The sequence below is a fragment of the Bombina bombina genome, chromosome 1 (genome assembly GCF_027579735.1).
Source record: "Bombina bombina isolate aBomBom1 chromosome 1, aBomBom1.pri, whole genome shotgun sequence".
Lineage (NCBI taxonomy): Eukaryota > Metazoa > Chordata > Amphibia > Anura > Bombinatoridae > Bombina > Bombina bombina.
In genome coordinates this window covers 1322392012-1322413710 of record NC_069499.1, presented here as the reverse complement: position 1 = coordinate 1322413710, position 21699 = coordinate 1322392012, and the positions used below count along the sequence as shown (strand labels likewise).

Genomic DNA, 21699 nt, shown 5'->3' with positions numbered 1-21699 from the left:
ATATTGGATGTGAGATACATTGATTTACATCTTAGAAGTGAATATTACTATATGCACCCTTCAGAAACAACTATTGTGGATGTGAGTTATAGTACAAGAAGATGTCATAAACAGGATAATATTACCTTTTTTGGGCCATTTCCACACAGGCCTTATTATATGTTTTAACAATATTAGTGTACTAAAACACCCCTCACATGGATGTAGATGACAATTATATGGTAAATAACAGAGGACAAGATTTATGGTGAACTATAAGAATATTTATTTATTTTTTGGCTTCTGGTATGAGACAGCTGAGGTGGCTGTAGTGGATTGCCTTGTTCTTCTGGTTTGAGAAGATTCTTCTGTTTCTGCTGGTGTGCTGGCCACAGATGATAGGCTGGAGGCAGTGTCCTGCTGGTGTGTAAAGTGCTCAACCAACACACCCAAGAGTTGATTTTGTTCTCTGCATCTATTGTCCATTTGCATCTGCAAATCAGACAGAATTCGCATCATCTGGGATTGGTTATGAACACTTGCACTTAATGATGCTGCTATGTCTCTCTGTAGCTCTATGCTACGTTGTTGTCTCCTCTGTTGGCTCCTGAAGAACCTCTCTTGGGTTCTTTGTATATTCTCGGTGCTTGTTATGAGCCTCCTCTGGAGTGCAATGTATTCCTCCCACAGGGGTGAATACAATGCATCCACAGGCTCTTGAGCAGCAGGGCTTCTAGGTGCTTGAGGTGCAGGTTCAGCTGCATTTGCTGCTGCTTGAGGTGCAGGTTCAGCTACATCTGGTGGTGCTTGAGGTGCAGGTTCAGCTACATTTGCTGCTGCTTGAGGTGCAGGTTCAGCTACATCTGGTGGTGCTTGAGGTGCAGGTTCAGCTGCATCTGCTGCTGCTTGAGTACTTTCAGCTATATGTTCTTCTGCAGATGGTGGTGCTCTTCCAAGTGAAGAGGATGGTGATGCTCTTCCAAGTGAAGAGGATGGTGGTGCTCTCCCAAGTGAAGAGTATGGTGGAGCTCTCAGGGTGGATTGATAGTCCCACTGATGACCAGTGTGTGACCACTCAGCCTGTCCAGTTGGCACTTCTTGTGACATAGCCTGTGTGTAAAAGCCATGAATGCCTTGAGATTGTGTTGGGGGGGGGGGGGGATAAATAAATGGACCCTTTGTGGCTGTCTTGGCTCCCCCTCAAATCCAAAAGAAGAATATTCCTCTGGCCAGGAATCTTGCCAGGGGTCATATGTCAATGGTGGCATCACTTCCGGGTCCTCAACTGAAGCCATCCAACCCTGCTCATGTCTGGGAGCATAATGTTCACGTGGTTGCCTGAAGACTGGTGGTGGTGGTGGCTGCATGCCTGTGACTGGAAAAAATAGGTATCTCAAAGGAGATTTTTATGCCTGTGACTGGTGGTGGTGGTGGAGGTGGCGGCATGCCTGTGACTGGTGGGGGTGGTGGAGGTGGCGGCATGCCTGTTTGCATCCCCGTGACAGGAGGTTCTGTGGAGGAGTCAAATGATGAGAGGGATTAGTACAGTCATATATATGTCCATGTGGGCATACAATGTACATTGATACATGCTAGGGCCTATGCTGATTCTCATGTCAAACTCTATAACATGCATGTGCACATTGTGATTTGTGATATGAGGGAATTTAATATGCGCAGTATACAGGTATGTGTTTCATTCAATAGTTATGTGTACATGTCAATGATGGAGAAAATGTGTTCTTTAAGTGACACTATGGTCACACAATTTACTTTAGCCTGATGTAGGCACTGAACCTGCTTTCTTGAGCTAAAAGTATTGTGATGGCTATAGTGTCCATTTACTGAAAACTCTACATGTGGCTTGTGGCCTGTGTAACTCTGAGACATGTTAGTATTGCACTATTCCTCCTCATATCATGAATTACATTGTGTTACCTCTCCCTGCCCTCCTCACACTACACACACTCACACTCACTCCCAGTTCAATCACACACAATCACAACCAAACATTCAGCCTATCACACTGTAAAATTTAAATAAAATGTGTGAGGTGTTAGAAAAAAAAGTGTTGTGTATTTTGTATATGTATGTATGCAATATGTGTGCAATATGTAAAAATATGTGTAAGTGTACAAGCTTAACCAACCAACAATGCGACCTAACTCCTCTGTTTGCGCCTCTCTCTCTGCTCTGACTAATCCTCCACTCCACTGTAGTGTGCTGTAGCTCAATGAACCATCCAAACACACTGAAGAAAATGGCGGCTGCGCATGGGTTTATATATTAATTTTGAATAGCGTAATTACGTGGCGCATTTTTAGATGGAGTTGCGGTTGATTTTTACGAGTGTTAGCCTAATTTGCATAAACTACTCTTTATTGAGACTTTACGTGGACAAAATACAGACGTAAGTCACTTGCGACGACTATTTGCCCACTTTTCGGAAGATCGCCAGTTTGTCCTACTTACGCCAGTTTAGCATCTAAGGGCGCAGTATATGTAATACCCCGATGTGCGAGGTGAAATTACGGGCGCCGCCGAAAACTACGCCGTATATCGGATTGCGCCCGTAGCGTTCACATTGTACCTCACTTGTAATACCAGTGCACATTTGCATGCGCTGGTATTATTCAGTTGAGCGCAAATATCGCTTTTGGGGAAGCAATATTTTTGCGCTCAACTTGTAATCTGGCCCTTAATATATTGTTTTTAAAAAATCTTCAGCTATTCATTGAATTCAAAAAGTTTCATAGAAGTGTGATTTGAGCTATATTTTTAAAGGGACATTAACCCCTTAATGACCGAGGACGTGCAGGGTACGTCCTCAGAAAAAAGGCAGTTAACGCCTGAGGACGTACCCTGCACGTCCTCGGTGTGGAAAGCAGCTGGAAGCGATCCTGCTCGCTTCCAGCTGCTTTCTGGTTATTGCAGTGATGCCTCGATATGGAGGCATCCTGCAATAACTTTTTACGGCCATCCGATGCAGAGAGAGCCACTCTGTGGCCCTCCCTGCACCGGACATCGATGGCCGGTATCGTTGGTGGGTGGGAGCCGGTGTGGGAGGTGGGTGGCGGCCATCGATGGCCCTGGTCATGTGGAGGGGGCGGGATCGTGGGCGGGGAAGTCCGGGGGAGCGCGCGGGCGCGCGCACGTGCACGAGGGGGCAGGAGCGGGCACGTGCATGGGGAGGGAGCGGGTGGGAACCGCTGCACTACAGAAAAAATGTGTCCCAAAACAAAATAAAAGTGGGACCTATAATGTAAAAAAAAACCCTTAGGTGTCATTTAGGTAGTGGGGGTTGGTCTGTGGGGGGGGGGGGGGGAAGCTACACTACAGAAAAAAAAAAAAAACATTTGTTTGTCCAAACTGGGTACTGACAGACAGCTGCCAGTACCCAAGATGGCCCCCAATAAGGCAGAGGGGGAGGCTTAGAGAGCTGTTTTGGGGGGATCAGGGAGGTTGGGGGCTAAGGGGGGATCCTAAACACAGCATATGTAAATATGCTTTTTTTGTTCTTTTTTTAAAAAAAAAACAATTTTTATTTTAGTACTGGCAGACTTTCTGCCAGTACTTAAGATGGCGGGGACAATTGTGGGGTGGGGGAGGGAAGGGAGCTGTTTGGGAGGGATCAGGGGGTGGGATGTGTCAGGTGGGAGGCTGATCTCTACACTAAAGCTAAAATTAACCCTGCAAGCTCCCTACAAACCACCTAATTAACCCCTTCACTGCTAGCCATAATACACGTGTGATGCACAGCAGCATTTAGCGACTTTCTAATTACCAAAAAGCAATGCCAAAGTCATATATGTCTGCTATTTCTGAACAAAGGGCATCCCAGAGAAGCATTTACAACCATTTGTGCCATAATTGCACAAGCTGTTTGTAAATAAATTCAGTGAGAAACTTAAAATTGTGAGAAAATTAACGTTTTTTTAATTTGATCGCATTTGGCGGTGAAATGGTGGCATGAAATATACCAAAATGGGCCTATATCAATACTTGGGGTTGTCTACTACACTACACTAAAGATAAAATTAACCCTAGATGCTCCCTAATTAACCCCTTCACTGCTGGATATAATACACGTATTGTGCGCAGTGGCATTTAGCAGCCTTCTAATTACCAAAAAGCAAAGCCAAAGCCATATATGTATGCTATTTCTGAACAAAGGGGATCCCAGAGAAGCATTTACAACCATTTATGCTATAATTGCATAAGTTGTTTTTAAATAATTTCAGTGAGAAACCTAAAGTTTGTGAATAAATTTGTGAAAAAGTGAACAATTTTTTTTATTTGATCGCATTTGGCGGTGAAATGATGTCATGAAATATACCAAAATGGGCCTAGATCAATACTTTGGGATGTCTTCTAAAAAAAATATATACATGTCAATGGATATTCAGGGATTCCTGAAAGATATTAGTGTTCCAATGTAACTAGCGCTAATTTTGAAAAAAAGTGGTTTGGAAATAGCAAAGTGCTACTTGTATTTATGGCCCTATAACTTGCAAAAAAAGCAAAGAACATGTAAACATTGGGTATTTCTAAACTCAGGACAAAATTTAGAAACTATTTAGCATGGGTGTTTTTTGGTGGTTGTAGATGTGTAACAGATCTTGGGGGTCAAAGTTAGAAAAAGTGTGTTTTTTCATTTTTTCCTCATATTTTATAATGTTTTTTATAGTAAATTATAAGATATGATGAAAATAATGGTATCTTTAGAAAGTCCATTTAATGGTGAGAAAAACGGTATATAATATGTGTGGGTACAGTAAATGAGTAAGAGGAAAATTACAGCTAAACACAAACACTGCAAAAATGTAAAAATAGCCTTGGTCCCAAACGGACAGAAAATGGAAAAGTGCTGCGGTCATTAAGGGGTTAAACAGTTGAAAGGGATAGGAAAGTAAAAATGAAACTTGCATGATTCAGATAGAGCATGTCATTTTAAGACACTTTTAAATTCACTTCTCTTTTCAAATGTGCTTCTTTCTCTTGGTATCCCTTGTTGAAAAAGAATATGCACATATCCTACACTAGTGGGAGCAAGTTGCTGATTGGGGCCTGCACACATTTGTCTCTTGTGATTGGCTGACTATATGAGTTCAGTTAGCAACCAGTAGAGCAAAGCTGTTCCTTCAGCAAAGGATAACAAGAGAATAAAGCAAATTTGATAATAGAAGTAAATTGGAAAGTTATTTAAAATTGTATGTTCTATCTAAATCATGAATGAAAATTTTGGGGTTTCCTATCCCTTTAAGATTGTACCTATTTTGTAATTTACTTTAATTCAGTCCTATTGAGTCCTTCGGCCAAGGACAATTATGGACAGATTATAAACATAAAATAAAAAAGATAGTATGCAAACAAGGCTGTGGGGAAACCCTGTTAGATAGTTCATTTGTTTGCACCCTCTTTTTTCTTGCATGTTTTATATATGTCTCTAATTTTCCTAAGCAGAAGAGTTAGATAAGGGAAAAACCTGGGTTTCAATGCATGTGATAGAAACTAAACCTTTCAATTTATATGTTCAATATTTAAAGAAATAATAATAATAATAAAATATATCCACATACTTACTATTCCCAGGCTAATCTTTGATTTTGATTATGTCTAACATGTATTGACTGTTTAAAGGATTACAAAAGTTTTAAAAACTGAGAATATTAAAAACATATGGCCAGATTACGAGTTTTGCGTTATGAGTGGCTCGGTAATAACTTGCAAGTTATCTCCACCGCTCACCTTTAATAGCGCTGTGGGCAAAATGGCAGCGTTGAGCTCCATATCGCACACAAATACCAGTGCTGCTTTAGGGCGCGATCCGATATAGATCGCAGTTTGCGGCGCAAGCGAGGGAACCGGCGTCGCCCGCAGTTTCAGCTCGCAACTCGAGCTATCCCATATAAGTCGCCGTCAGATGCTAACGTGCCGTAAGTCTGACAAACCAGCGATGTCCAGAAATCTGCGCAAGTACAAATTTCTGGTGTCGCCAGTGACTTGCGGCACGTTATAAACTGCCGGCGCCTATAAAACCTGACTAAAGTCTAAAACACCCGCACTGTCTAACACGCCTCCCTAACAAAGCCCGACAAGTCTAACACGCCTCCCTAACAAAGCCCGACAAGTCTAACACGCCTCCCTAACAAAGCCTGGCACGTCTAACCCTCTATCCGCTATCCCCCCTCACTATCCTAACAATAAAAAAGCTATTAACCCCTAAACCGCCGCTCCCGTACCCCGCCGCAACCTAATAAAGTTATTAACCCCTAAACCGTCGCTCCCGTACCCCGCCGCCAGCTATATTATATCTATAACCCCCTAAAGTGAGCCCCTAACACCGCCGCCATCTATATTAAAATTATTAACCCCTAATTTAATCTACCTACCCCGCCGCCAGCTATATTATCTATATTAACCCTAAGTATATTATAGTTAATATAGGTATTACATTATATATATTAACTATATTAACCCTAATTATATTAGGGTTAATATAGTTAATATAGTTACTATAGTATTTATATTAACTATATTAACTCTATCTAACCCTAACACCCCTAACTAAATTCTTATTAAATTAATCTAATTCATTTATAAACTAAAATATTCCTATTTAAATCTAAATACTTACCTATAAAATAAACCCTAAGATAGCTACAATATAATTAATAATTACATTGTAGATATGTTAGGGTTAATATTTATTTTACAGGTAAATTGTTAATTATTTTAACTAGGTATAATAGCTATTAAATAGTTATTAACTATTTAATATCTACCTAGTTAAAATAATTACCCAATTACCTGTAAAATAAATCCTAACCTAAGTTACAAATACACCTACACTATCAATAAATTAAATAAACTACAAACATCTATCTAAAAATACAATTAAATTAACTAAACTAAATTACAAAAACAAACAAACACTAAATTACAAAAAATAAAAAAGATTACAAGATTTTTAAGCTAATTACACCTATTCTAAGCCCCCTAATAAAATAATAAACCCCCAAAATAAAAAAAATTCCCTGCCCTATTCTAAATTAAAGAAATTTCAAAGCTCTTTACCTTACCAGCCCTTAAAAGGGCCTTTTGTGGGGCATGCCCCAAAGAATTCAGCTCTTTTGCATACAAATACAATACCCCCCCCCCCATTACAACCCACCACCCACATACCCCTATTCTAAAACCACCCAAACCCCCCTTAAAAAAGCCTAACACTACCCCCCTGAAGATCTCCCTACCTTGTCTTCACCACACCGGGCCGAACTCCTGATCCGATCCGGGCGATGTCTTCCTCCAAGCGGAAAAGAAGAATTCTTCCTCCGGCGATGTCTTCCTCCAAGCGGCAAAGAAGAATTCTTCCTCCGGCGACGTCTTCCTCCAAGCGGCAGCAAAGTCTTCATTCTTCCAGCGGCATCTTCAATCTTCTTTCTTCGCTCCGCCGCCGCGGAGCATCCATCCCGGACGACTACTGAACTTGGAATGAGGTACCTTTAAATGACGTCATCCAAGATGGCGTCCGCCGAATTCCGATTGGCTGATAGGATTCTATCAGCCAATCGGAATTAAGTTAGAAAAATCTGATTGGCTGATTGAATCAGCCAATCAGATTCAAGTTCAATCTGATTGGCTGATCCAATCAGCCAATCAGATTGAGCTCGCATTCTATTGGCTGATCGGAACTGCCAATAGAATGCGAGCTCAATCTGATTGGCTGATTGGATCAGCCAATCGGATTGAACTTGAATCTAATTGGCTGATTCAATCAGCCAATCAGATTTTTCTAACTTAATTCCGATTGGCTGATAGAATCCTATCAGCCAATCGGAATTCGGCGGACGCCATCTTGGATGACGTCATTTAAAGGTACCTCATTCCAAGTTCAGTAGTCGTCCGGGATGGATGCTCCGCGGCGGCGGAGCGAAGAAAGAAGATTGAAGATGCCGCCGGAAGAATGAAGACTTTGCTGCCGCTTGGAGGAAGACGTCGCCGGAGGAAGAATTCTTCTTTGCCGCTTGGAGGAAGACATCGCCGGAGGAAGAATTCTTCTTTGCCGCTTGGAGGAAGACATCGCCCGGATCGGATCAGGAGTTCGGCCCGGTGTGGTGAAGACAAGGTAGGGAGATCTTCAGGGGGGTAGTGTTAGGCTTTTTTAAGGGGGGTTTGGGTGGTTTTAGAATAGGGGTATGTGGGTGGTGGGTTGTAATGGAGGGGGGGTATTGTATTTGTATGCAAAAGAGCTGAATTCTTTGGGGCATGCCCCACAAAAGGCCCTTTTAAGGGCTGGTAAGGTAAAGAGCTTTGAAATTTGTTTAATTTAGAATAGGGCAGGGAATTTTTTTTATTTTGGGGGTTTATTATTTTATTAGGGGGCTTAGAATAGGTGTAATTAGCTTAAAAATCTTGTAATCTTTTTTTATTTTTTGTAATTTAGTGTTTGTTTTTTTTTGTAATTTAGTTTAGTTAATTTAATTGTATTTTTAGATAAATGTTTGTAGTTTATTTAATTTATTGATAGTGTAGGTGTATTTGTAACTTAGGTTAGGATTTATTTTACAGGTAATTGGGTAATTATTTTAACTAGGTAGATATTAAAAAGTTAATAACTATTTAATAGCTATTATACCTAGTTAAAATAATTAACAATTTACCTGTAAAATAAATATTAACCCTAACATAGCTACAATGTAATTATTAATTATATTGTAGCTATCTTAGGGTTTATTTTATAGGTAAGTATTTAGATTTAAATAGGAATATTTTAGTTTATAAATGAATTAGATTAATTTAATATGAATTTAGTTAGGGGTGTTAGGGTTAGATAGAGTTAATATAGTTAATATAAATACTATAGTAACTATATTAACTATATTAACCCTAATATAATTAGGGTTAATATAGTTAATATATATAATGTAATACCTATATTAACTATAATATACTTAGGGTTAATATAGATAATATAGCTGGCGGCGGGGTAGGTAGATTAAATAAGGGGTTAATCATTTTAATAGAGATGGCGGCGGTGTAAGGGGCTTACATTAGGGGTTAATAATATTAATATAGCTGGCGGCGGTATAGGGGGATTAGATTAGGGGTTAATAATTTTTATATAGGTGGCGGCGGTGTAAGGGGTCAGATTAGGGGATAGATAAGGTAGATGACAGCGGTGTAAGGGGTTCTAATTAGGGGATAGATAAGGTAGATGACGGTGGTTTTAGGGGCTCACAGTAGGGGGTTAGTTTATGTAGATGGCGGCGGGGTCCGGGAGCGGCGGTTTAGGGGTTAATAACTTTATTAGGGATTTCGGGGGGGGGGATCGCGGTTGACAGGTAGATAGACATTGCGCATGTGTTAGGTGTTAGGTTTATTTTAGCAGATCGCGGTTGACAGGGAGATAGACATTGCGCATGCGTTAGGTGTTAGGTTTATTTTAGCAGATCGCGGTTGACAGGGAGATAGACATTGCGCATGCGTTAGGTGTTAGGTTTATTTTAGCAGCCAGTTTAGGGAGTTACGGGGCTCCAATAGTCAGCGTAAGGCTTCTTACGGCTGCTTTTTGTGGCGAGGTGAAAATGGAGTAAGTTTTCTCCATTTTCGCCACGTAAGTCCTTACGCTGCATATTGGATACCAAACTGCGCGGGTTTGGTATACCTGCCTATGGCCCAAAAAACTACGGGCGACTGCAGAAATATACGCGCGTAACTTCTAGGTTACGCCGTATATAGGATACCAAACCCGCGCAAATATTGGCATCGCCGGCTTTTGCGGGCGACGATTTTTATCGGATGGACGCCTTGAGCTGGTTTTATGTGCTCGTGCACGATTTCCCCATAGACATCAATGGGGAGAGCCGGCTAAAAAAAGCCTAACACTTGCAATGACGGAGCGTAAAGCTCCTAACGCAGCCCCATTTATTCCTATGGGGAAAGAAAATGTATGTTTAAACCTAACACCCCAACATAAACCCTGAGTCTAAACACCCCTAATCTGCTGCCCCCGACATCACCACCACCTACATTACACTTATTAACCCCTAATCTGCTGCCCCGACATTGCCGCCACCTACATTACACTTATTAACCCCTAATCTGCCGCCCCCGACATCGCCACCACCTACATTACACTTATTAACCCCTAATCTGCCGCCCCAAACATCGCCGCCACCTACATTACACTTACTAACCCTTAATCTGCCGTCCCCAATGTCGCCGCCACCACTATACTAAAGTTATTAACCCCTAAATCTCTGGCCTCCCACATCACTAACACTAAATAAATATATTAACCCCTAAACCTAACCCTAAGTCTAACCCTAAAGCCCCCCCCCCCCCAAAAAAAAACCTAGCCTACACTAAACTGCCAATGGCCATTAAACGGGCCTTTTGCTGGGCACTGCCCCAAAGAAGTCAGCTCTTTTACCTGTAAAAATAAATAAATACAAACAACCCAGCAAACGTAAAACCCACCACCCACACACCCAACCCCCCCCCCAAAAAAAACCTACCTAAAACACCTAAGCTCCCCATTGCCCAGAAAAGGGCATTTGGATGGGATTTGCCCTTAAAAGGGCATTTAGCTCTTTTATGTTGCCCAAAGTCCCTAATCTAAAATTAAAACCCACCCAATAAACCCTTAAAAAAACCTAACACTAACCCTTGAAGATCCACTTACAGTTTTTGAAGACCGGACATCCTCATCCAGCCGGGAGAAGTCTTTATCCAAGCCGCAAGAAGTCGTCCTCCAGGCGAGCAGAAGTCTTCATCCAGACGGTATCTTCTATCTTCATCCTTCCGACGCGGAGGGGCTCCATCTTCAAGACATCCGGCACGGAGCATCCTCTTCTTTTTCGATGGCTCTTCAAGAATGAAGTTTCCTTGCATCAGCCAATAGGATTTTTTACCCTTTAATCCTGATTGGCTGATAGAATTTTATCAGCCAATCAGAATTCAAGGGATGCCATCTTGGATGACGTCATTTAAAGGAAACTAAATTCTTGAAGAGCCATCAAAAGAAGAGGATGCTCCGCGCCGGATGTCTTGAATATGGAGCTGCTCTGCATCGGAAGGATGAAGATAGAAGATGCCGTCTGGATGAAGACTTCTGCCCGCCTGGAGGACGACTTCTTGCCGCTTGGATGAAGACTTCTCCCGGCTGGATGAGGATGGATGTCCGGTCTCCAAAAACTGTAAGTGGATCTTCGGGGGTTAGTGTTAGGTTCTTTTAAGGGTTTATTGGGTGGGTTTTAATTTTAGATTAGGGACTTTGGGAAATGTAAAATAGATAATTGCCCTTTTAAGGGCAATGCCCATCCAAATGCCCTTTTCAGAGTTTTTTAGGTAGTTTTTTTTTTGGGGGGGTGGTTGTGTGGGTGGTGGGTTTTACTGTTGGGGGGTTGTTGTTTTTTTTTCTTTTACAGGTAAAAGAGTTGATTTCTTTGGGGCAATGCCCCACAAAAGGCCATTTTAAGGGTCATTGGCAGTTTAGTGTAGGCTAGGTTTTTTTTTATTTTGGGGGCTTTTTTATTTTGATAGGGCTATTAGATTAGGTGTAATTAGTTTAAATATTTGATCATTTCTTTATTTTATTTTGTGTAATTTAGTTTTTATTATTTATTGTAATTTAGATAAATGTATTTTGTTAAAAAAAATTTTTAAATATTTTTTATTGAGGTTATAAAATGTACATGCAAAACAAGGTTATTGTCAGGGTTTTTTCCCTGTTGTTTGCCATGTGCTGCTGGCAGCCATTTTACTCACCTCTCTTCCTGACTATGGTGCATTGTGAGGATGCTGCTCATTTCCTACACTTCCTTTTATGGCCAGACTGGTGTGCATCATCCATGTGAGACAGGATGCAGTCTCAGAAATGTGATGTGTTATTTAAAGGGCCTCTGTTCAGTACGCTTTGCATTGTCTCAGACCTGTTTGTGAGAGTTCCTGTGTATTACCTGGCTGCCTGACATCCTTCCTGGTTCCTGATCCCTGGCTTGTTCCTGACTCTGCTGTTTTCCTTGTTCCTGATTCCGGCTCGTCTGACTATTCGCTTTGGCTCCTGACTCGGCTCGTCTGACTACCAGCTCTGGTTTTGACTCCTGGCTTGTTATTTGACTTGTGGACTTTTTATTATTTTTTGCTATGAATAAAGGTGTGATTATTTTTGCACTTCTCGTCTCAGTCTGATTCCTGGCACCCTGACATTACGCAAAGGCCATGAATCCTGATGGTGCTAATAATCCACCTTTACCTGCCATCATTTCCAGGATGGATGAACAGGATCACCGCTTGGATCAATTTGCACTAGCCCTGCAAACCCTGCTGACTCACACTGCACATTTGGACCAAAGTGTCCCGCAAGTTATGGCTGCTCCTGTTTCCGCTGCTGCACCTATGCCTACCAGGAGCATGTCTGGTTCTGCACCTCTACCTCAGCGATATGGAGGCGATCCTATTCAGTGCAGAGGGTTTTTGAACTAGGTGGGCATTTACTTTGAGATGTTACCTCAGGCGTTTCCCTCTGACAGAGCTAAGGTGGGATTTCTCATCTCGTTACTTTCTGACACAGCTCTTGCCTGGGCTAATCCCTTGTGGGAGACTAATAAACCTGTGATTTCAATTACCCTGAATTTGTGGCCTCCTTTCGAAGGGTATTTGATGTTCCAGCTCGCTCCTCCTCTGCTGCTAAACGACTCATGTCCATTCAGCAAGGTACAAGATCTGTTGCTTAGTATGCTATTGAGTTCCGTACGCTTGCCGCAGAGGTAGGTTGGAACAATGAAGCCCTTGTTGCCGCCTTCTTTCATGGGCTCTCTGATGCGATTAAAGACGAAGTTGCTGCCAGAGATTTACCAGAGGATCTCGAGGCATTGGTGTCTTTTTTTATCCTAATTGACATCAGACTCAGAGAGAGGCCCTCTTTCAAGGAGCACTTGCGGAAGCCTCCTGTTCCGTTGTCTCCTACGTGTTCGTTCCCACCCATGCCTCCCTCTCCTCCCATGCCTTCTGGTCCCGAGTCACCAGGTACTGCTGAGCCAATGCAGTTGGGATTCACGCGTCTCTCCGTGGCAGAGAGGGCCTTTAGGAGGAGGGAGGGGCTCTGCCTCTATTGTGTAATGCTATTTACTGAATCTATTTTTACAGAGTTAAGGCATTAGGCGTTAATCTAATTTCTTATGTATTTGTAGCCTGCTTATGATCCTTATACAACCTTATATATAAGTGTCAGTAAATAGGCAGTTAGTATGTTAACCCTTGATAACATGTAAGTGTAGGTCATATATTCACATAGCCCCAAGCACCACAAAGGGTTAATAGAATAACAATTGTTATGAACACTGGTTAAGGATACAGGTAGGAAACCACATGAATAGAAATCAGGCTACTGGTATGTGGATTACTATAAAGGCTGTTAGAATAATACAAATTACACATTGTAAGTTGTTACTTTAGACTTGTAGCAAAATAACTTACATTTGTCACGCAATATTGCATATAGTGTAGTTACCGGTGCTGGGATCCCAGATAGAGCAGGCTCTGCTCAGAGGAGACACACTGTTATGGACACGCTGTTATGGACACGCTGTTATGGACACGCTATTATGGCGGCTGATGCAGTCTGCAGGTCTGGTTGTGATCCAGGCTGTGAGAAAGGTGTGTCAGAGAAAGGCAAAGCTGCACACAGCTGATTGCAGCTACTGAGTAAATGAAAATCCAGAATGCTCAGAAAATGAGCAGGCAAGTCTTGTACTTCAGTTAATACAAATGAGTAGGCTTTAGGTGCTGTATTCCAGAGAAGTGAACACATGCCACAATAACAAGCAACTAAAAGTTATCAGAGGTGTGGTTAAATAGGCAGAGTGAGAAAAAGGTGCATGCCTCTAATTAAAGGGACAGTAGCATGACAGTACCCCCCTCACAAGGAACGCCAAAGGTGTTCAGTTCACGGAGGTGGCCTGTCCGGATTGTGATGATGGAATAGAGATACCAGACGGTTGGCACGAAGATTAGTCAAGGGCTCCCACGAATCCACGTCGTCGTGAGTCCAGAACTTCAGAAATCTCATATTCCGGATAATTCGAGAGATCAACTCGTGGGACCTGCAAAGGCTTATGGAATATAAACAAAGTAAGCGGTGCTTACCCCCAGGCAGTGTAAAAGGCGGCTTTCTTCAACGATCCATCCAGCGCGTCTTCAGCGTGTGCACTATTAACATTCCTACGGATGCAGATAGGAGCCAGATCCAGGCGTCTCGGTCCGATGACGTCAGTAAACTTCAAGCTGTACAGAAAAGAAGCCGGCTAACCATCCGCCAATAAATCCAGTGAGAAATTGCAGGCAAGATGCAAAAAGGGGTTTATTTCACAGGTACAAACAGTGCTAAAAATCAAATGGGCATGCAGAAAAAAGGCACCAAACGGAGCAGGTCCGGATGGTTACAGAACAGTAACAAACATACGCGTTTCGTGAGGGACTGCCTCACTTGCTCACTGCTTAAACTGAATACAGGTCTGTAAGTCTACATAGAGGGGTATCAAGGTTAATTGAGCACCTGTATAACATTAAATACTTAATCCAATTTTTAACCCCTCATATATATACAGGCTGCAACAAACAGTATTAATACAGGAATACAATACCATTAAGATACATTGCAATGAAAATGCATTTATAAAATTTGCAGTTTGAATATCATATATATATATATAAATTCTATGCCATTAAAAACACACTATATGTATAAGAAGGGAAAATACCCCTACCATAAATACAAAATGCTAAAATAGTAAAGAATTAATGTGCAACATATAGACTCATCATTTAAAGAAGCAGGATGAAGTGCATTACACAAACAAATTAACATCTGACTCAATAATTAAGCCAAAATGGTATCCTAGAATTCACATTAAAGATCCACCTGACCTCTTTTTTGCTTAGCTGATACTCCCTGTCCCCCCCTCTTTTTGATAAGGGGACATGATCAACTGCTTGGAAAAAAGCTAGGGAGGAATATCCCTGGTGTTCAAATTTGTGTGAGGCCACTGAGGTAAATACATCTGGGTCATTTATATCTCTGATATGCTCCAATACCCTATCTCTCAACCTTCTTTTTGTTTTACCGAGGTATTGAATCTGGCAGCCTTTACATGTCATAAGGTACACTATATGTGTTGAGTTACAGTTAAGATTATATCTAATCGTATATTGTTTCCCTGTGCTATGTGATTGAAAAATGTTCCCTTCTGTGATATGATCACAGGTTATGCACCTAGTGCCTCTACATTTAAAACAGCCAAATCTGGTTGGTAGCCAAGTACCTTTTCTAATTTCTGGCAAAGGCTTACCCCGGATTTGATGGTATGGCTTTAGTAAGGAGACGTGGAAAGTCGGGTGTATACGCATAGTTGATGGGAGGCTGAGAGTCACAGCATTTTTATTCACTATTTTGCTGATTGAATAAGGACCTATATATAGAGAGGTGAGTTTCTTTGATGGGACATGAAGGTTCAAATGCTTTGTTGACAACCAAACCTTATCACCTATGTTGTAGGTGGGTGGTTCACGTCTCCTGAGATCATAATAAAACTTTTGGGTTGCTTGGGCTTCTTGAATGTTATACTTCATGACCTCATGGATCTTGGCGAGATCCCTCACCAGTTGTTCAGTAGTTAGGGTATTGGTGGTAGATTCCGTAAGAGGGTGAAAAGTAGGGTTGTATCCGTAGTTCGCATAAAAAGGTGAGTATTTAGTAGAGGAGTTGACAGAATTGTTATAAGCAAATTCTTCATAAGGTAGGTAATCTGCCCATTTATCCTGTTGTTCATTACAATGAGAGCGTAGGTATTGTTCCAACCATTGGTTGGCTCTCTCAGTTTGTCCATTGGACTGAGGATGGAAGGCAGAACTGAGTCTTGGGTTAATGTGTAGTTGGCTACAGAGCTCCTTCCAGAATCTGGAGGTAAATTGGCTTCCTCTATCTGATGTTATGGTATCAGGTAATCCATGAAGTTTTACTACGTTAGCAAGGAATAGGCGAGCAGTGATGGAAGCAGTTGGAAGTCTTTCTGTAGGGATAAAATGAGCCATCTTTGTGAATAGATCCACGATAACTAGTATGGTTGTATATCCTGAAGAGGATGGTAATTCAACGATATAATCCATAGCTATATCACTCCATGGTCTAGTTGCTATTGGTAGGGAGAGTAGCAACCCATAAGGTTTTTTGTGTTGCGGCTTAGTTTGTATACAGATAGGACAAGTTTTTAAGTAATTACTAATGGTGTGAGTCATGTTTGGCCACCAAAAGTTACGCTGTAATAATTCTAAGGTTTTCTTCTCACCCGGATGGTTTGTGAGAACCGAATCATGAACATAAGATAGTACTTCATTTTGAAGTTGTGGAGGTATGTACAACATCTGGTTATGGTAATACAATCTATCTGGATGTATTGTTAGTTTATCGAGAGGTTTTTCCTTATCTTGATTTTGTGCTACACAAACTTGTTGTTGGAAAGATATGTTCATAGCAATTATATGAGTATTTGGTATAACAGAACCTGGTGTAGTATTTTTAGTTGGTTGAGGTGGTAACCTAGAGAGTGCATCAGGTTTTCCATTATGAGATCCGGGTCTATGCATTATAAGATAGTGGAACCTAGAGAAATAGAGGCTCCAGCGAACCTGACGTGCGGATAAGGTACGAGTGGTTTGTAGGTACTCCAAGTTTTTGTGATCGGTGTATATTATGATTGGTTTTTCTGTACCCTCTAGGAGATGCCTCCAATGTTCCAATGAAACTTTGATTGCCAATAGCTCCTTCTCACCTATTGGATAATGAAGTTCTGAGGAGGACATCGTCTTTGAATAATAAGCGATAGGATGCATAGGATGTTCCAAAGATTCCCCTTGCATCCACTTCTAGAATGAAATGTAGATTATGGTCCGGAAAGCAGAGGATAGGAGCAGTGGTGAACTTAAGTTTTAGGAGGTCAAATGAGTGTTGTGTCTGGGGAGTCCACTGGAATTTTGTAGCTGTACTGGTCAATCTGGTTAGTGGTTTTACTATTCCAGAAAAACCCTGTATAAATTTCCTATAATAATTAGAAAAACTAAGGAATTTTTGCACTTGTTTCCTTGAGTTGGGAACAGGACAGTTAGTGATTGCTGTGATCTTATTATCTTCCATTTGTATGCCCTGGGGACTGATGCTATAACCAAGAAATGATAACTGAGTGGTATGAAATATACATTTTACCGGTTTTGCGAATAGGTGATGCTTCCTGAGCCTATCCAGCACTATTTGTACATGTTGTATGTGTTGTTCTAGTGTCTCTGAGTATATCAGTATGTCATCTAGGTAAATAATAATGAATACATCCAATAGATCATGAAATACGTCATTCACAAAAAACTGGAATGTGGCGGGGGCATTACACAGCCCAAACGGCATCACCCTATATTCATATAGGCCGTATCGTGTGCGAAAGGCGGTGAGCCACTCATCACCACTTCTGATCCTCACTAAATTATAGGCGCCCATTAGGTCTAATTTAGTGTATATCTTGGCTGAGGAGAGTCTTTGTATTAATTCCGGTATCAGCGGTAGCGGATACCTGTTCTTTTTTGTAACCTTGTTTAGTGCTCGGTAATCAATAATAGGGCGTAATGAGTTGTCTTTATTACGGACAAAAAATATTCCGGCACCCGCAGGGGAAGTGGATGGTGTTATGAATCCTTTCCTAACATTCTCATCTATATATTCCTTGAGGTGTTGTAACTCAGGCTGTGATAAGGGGTATACACGACCTACTGGTATCGGTGATCCAGGAAGCAATTCAATGGGACAGTCGTATGTCCTATGTGGAGGCAGAGTTTCTGCCTCCTTTTTACTGAATACGTTGGTGTATTCTAGGTATTGTGTGGGAATTGTGTCATTAGTGGTGGAAGCAAGAATGTGACTGATGTAACAATTATCCTTGCAATAGTCTGAATCTAGTGTGATAGTGAGCGCGTCCCAGTTAATAACTGGATTGTGGAGTTTAAGCCATGACAGACCTAATACTACAGGGAATAATGGTGAACAGGTAACATCAAATACTATATGTTCTGTATGGCCCTACTTTGTAATGAGTAGTAATGGTGTGGTTTGATGTGTGATGGGACCATTTGAGGAAGAAGTACCATTAAATACATGCAAAACAATTGGATATTGCTTTTTAACAGTGGGTATTTTATTTACAGTGATGAGTGATTTGTCTATGAATACACCTGAGGCGCCAGAGTCCACTATTGCTGTGACTTCAGTCTGATGGTGTCTCCACTGTAAAGTAATAAGATGACAATAATGGGTAATAGAGAGGTTACAAACAGTATCATAATGAATGTCTTTTTTGTTACCTTTCTTAGTCCTTGCCAGGGTAGGGCAGTCCTTAACCCCATGTCCCTTGGTTCCACAATATAAGCATAAATTCAAGAGTCGTCTCCTTGCCTTTTCTTCAGGTTTGAGGGGGCCCCTAGCCAACCCCACTTCCATAGGTTCAGTTGTTGATGTTGATGGATATGAGGGGGTGTTGTTGTAAGGTTTGTTTTTAATTGGTTCTAAAGTGCCTCTCTCTTTTTTTCTTTCTCTTAACCTCCTGTCAATATTAATACTTAGTAACATCAATTCATCTAAAGTGTCAGGAATCTCTACTCTAGCAAGCTCATCTTTGACGGCCTCAGACAGGCCAATTCCGTACTGGTTTTTTAGGGCAATGTTATTCCTTTCACTGTCTCTAGCCCATCTTTTAAAATCAGCTATATAGTCCTCTACTGGCCATCTAAGCTGTTTCAGAGATCTCATGTTGTTTTCTGCTGTTAACTGCTTAAGTGGGTCATCATATAACAATGCCATAGCTCTAAAAAATGAGTCTAAGGAATTAAGTATGGGGTCATTATTTTCATAAAATGAATTTGCCCATGACCTTGGTTCTGCACGGAGATAAGATATTACAGTAAAGACCTTTTGTTTTTCTGTGGCAAAAGTTTTTGACTTAAAGGGACACTGTACTCAAAAAAATTCTTTTGTAATTCACATAGAGCATGCATTTTTAAGCAACTTTCTAATTTACTCCTATTATCAAATTTTCTTCATTCTCTTGGTATGTTTATTTGAAAAGCAAGAATGTGAGTTTAGATGCCGGCCCATTTTTGGTGAACAACCTGGGTTGTCCTTGCTGATTGGTCAGCACCAATAAACAAGTGCTGTCCATGGTCCTGAAGCAAACATTTGCTGGCTCCTTAGCTGAGATGGCTTCTTTTTCAAATAAAGATAGCAAGAGAACAAATTAAAATTGATAATAGAAGTAAATTAGAAAGTTGCTTAAAATTGCATGCTCTATCTGAATCATGAAAGAAAAAAATTGGGTTCAGTGTCCCTTTAAGGTCAAACATCAAATTACATGAGTTGTAAAAATCTCTGAAAAGGTATCTATCCCCATAGTATTTCTCAGGAGGGCTAACATTAGGTTCATTAGTAGCTCCAGTTAACTGAACTTTTTGTGTTGCTGTGTATTTAATTACACCCCTTAATGTTTCATTTTGAATTTGTAATTCCCTTAGTCCCTGTGCTAATTGTTCTACCCTTTGGTTTAGGTTATGCACATGTGAGGACAGCTCTGTAGGATCCATTTTTTAGGCTTGTTATTTTGTAATGCTGTTTACTGAATCTATTTTTACAGAGTTAAGGAATTAGGGGTTAATCTCATTTCTTATGTATTTGTAGCCTGCTTATGATCCTTATACAACCTTATATATGTGTCAGTAAATATGCAGTTAGTATGTTAACCCTTGATAACATGTGAGAGCAGGTCATATATTCACATAGCCCCAAGCACCACAAAGGGTTAATAGAATAACAATTGTTATCAACACTGGTTAAGGATACAGGTAGGAAACCACAGGAATAGAAATCAGGCTACTGGTATGTGGATTACTATAAAGGCTGTTAGAATAATACAAATTACACGTTGTAAATTGTTACTTTAGACTTGTAGCAAAATAACTTACATTTGTCACGCAATATTGCATATAGTGTAGTTACCGGTGCTGGGATCCCAGATAGAGCAGGCTCTGCTCAGAGGAGACACGCTGTTATGGACACGCTGTTATGGCGGCTGATGCAGTCTGCAGGTCTGGTTGTGCTCCAGGCTGTGAGAAAGGTGTGTCAGAGAAAGGCAGAGCTGCACACAGCTGATTGCAGCTACTGAGTAAATGAAAATCCAGAATGCTCAGAAAATGAGCAGGCAAGTCTTGTACTTCAGTTAATACAAATGAGTAGGCTTTAGGTGCTGTATTCCAGAGAAGTGAACACATGCCACAATAACAAGCAACTAAAAGTTATCAGAGGTGTGGTTAAATAGGCAGAGTGAGAAAAAGGTGCATGCCTCTAATTAAAGGGACAGTAGCATGACAATTGTGGGTTACAGAGCCACCTTTTGAAGTCTTGTCCTACACGGCCGGGAAACGCTCACACCTAAGGTCCTGTCAGGGGCAGACCTTGGGTGGTTTATCCTCGTCCTGGAACCGCTTAAGGAGAAACCTTTTGTCACAGTTGTCCTTTCCTGGGTGGACTCCTCCATAGTCACTCATGCTCTTGTTGACTCCGGTGCTGCGGGCTATTTCATTGACAGTGCTTTTGTATCAAAGCACTCCATTCCTGTTTTGCCTCGGTCCGTTCTGCTTGCTATTGAGGCCATTGATGGCAGGCCCCTTCAGCCCACACTCGTTACTCATGAAACTGCTCCGTTGTCCATGGCTGTTGGGGCTCTCCATTTTGAAACCCTCCAGTTCCAGGTGATAAACTCTCCGCATTTTCCGGTAGTTCTGGGTTTTCCCTAGCTCCAAAAGCACAATCCCAGTCTCGACTGGCGCAGGTCCGAAATTTTGTCGTGGTCCCCGCAATGTATTTCCACTTGTCTTCGGAAACCAGTTAAAGTCTTGTGCACTTCTTCGGTATCTCAATTGCCAGAGGAGTACCGAGAGTTCCTAGACGTGTTTGACAAGGTGCATGCCAGTAAGTTGCCTCCTCACCGGTTTTACGATTGTGCCATAGACCTGCAACCCAGAGCCATTCCTCCTCTGGGCCGGGTGTACCCTCTGTCTGTTGCAGAGAATTGTGCTATGGAGGAGTATGTTGCCGATGCTCTGTCGTGGGGGATCATCCGCAAATCCTGCTCTCCTGCAAGGGCTGGCTTCTTCTTTGTGAAGAAAAAGGGTGGCGAGTTAAGACCATGCATCGATTATAGGGGTCTTAATCATCTTACCATTAAGAATGCTTACCCTATTCTGCTCATTACAGAACTCTTTGACCGCCTCAAGGGAGCTACGGTCTTTACTAAACTTGATTTGTGAGAAGCGTACAATCTTGTTAGGATTAAGGAGGGTCACGAATGGAAAACAGCATTTAACACCAGGAGCGGGCATTATGAGTATCTTGTAATGCCCTTTGGCCTATGTAATGCTCCTGCTGTTTTTCAGGAATTTATTAATGATGTCCTACCAGATATGTTGCAACAGTGTGTTGTGGTGTACTTAGACGACATCCTCATACACTCACCCACACTTGAGGCTCATCGTTCTGATGTTACACAGGTTCTTCAGAGACTCGGTGAGAACGGCCTGTTTTGTAAACTCGAGAAATGTGAGTTCCATCAGACTCAAGTAACCTTCCTA

At 41.5% G+C, this 21699-nt stretch overlaps 1 protein-coding gene across 2 annotated transcripts; it reads right to left on the bottom strand.

Moving 5' to 3' along the window:
• Positions 1–241: 241 nt before the first annotated feature.
• LOC128642420 (AP2-associated protein kinase 1-like) lies at positions 242–20307 on the bottom strand. 2 transcript variants are annotated; one of them, XM_053695194.1, is made up of 2 exons: positions 20035–20307; positions 242–1490 (listed from the first exon to the last, which is right to left on the bottom strand). In XM_053695194.1, the coding sequence occupies exon 2, from the start codon at positions 1084–1086 to the stop codon at positions 265–267; it is 822 nt and encodes a 273-aa protein (XP_053551169.1). In that variant the 5' UTR covers positions 1087–1490; positions 20035–20307; the 3' UTR covers positions 242–264. The 2 variants fall into 2 exon arrangements, with proteins under 2 accessions (XP_053551169.1, XP_053551162.1); XM_053695187.1 differs by lacking the exon at positions 20035–20307 and adding an exon at positions 13462–13915.
• Positions 20308–21699: the final 1392 nt, after the last annotated feature.

Bases quoted from the DNA above. Each gene is read 5' to 3' on its own strand.
- LOC128642420 (XM_053695194.1), bottom strand. From the start codon at position 1,086: ATGTCACAAGAAGTGCCAACTGGACAGGCTGAGTGGTCACACACTGGT.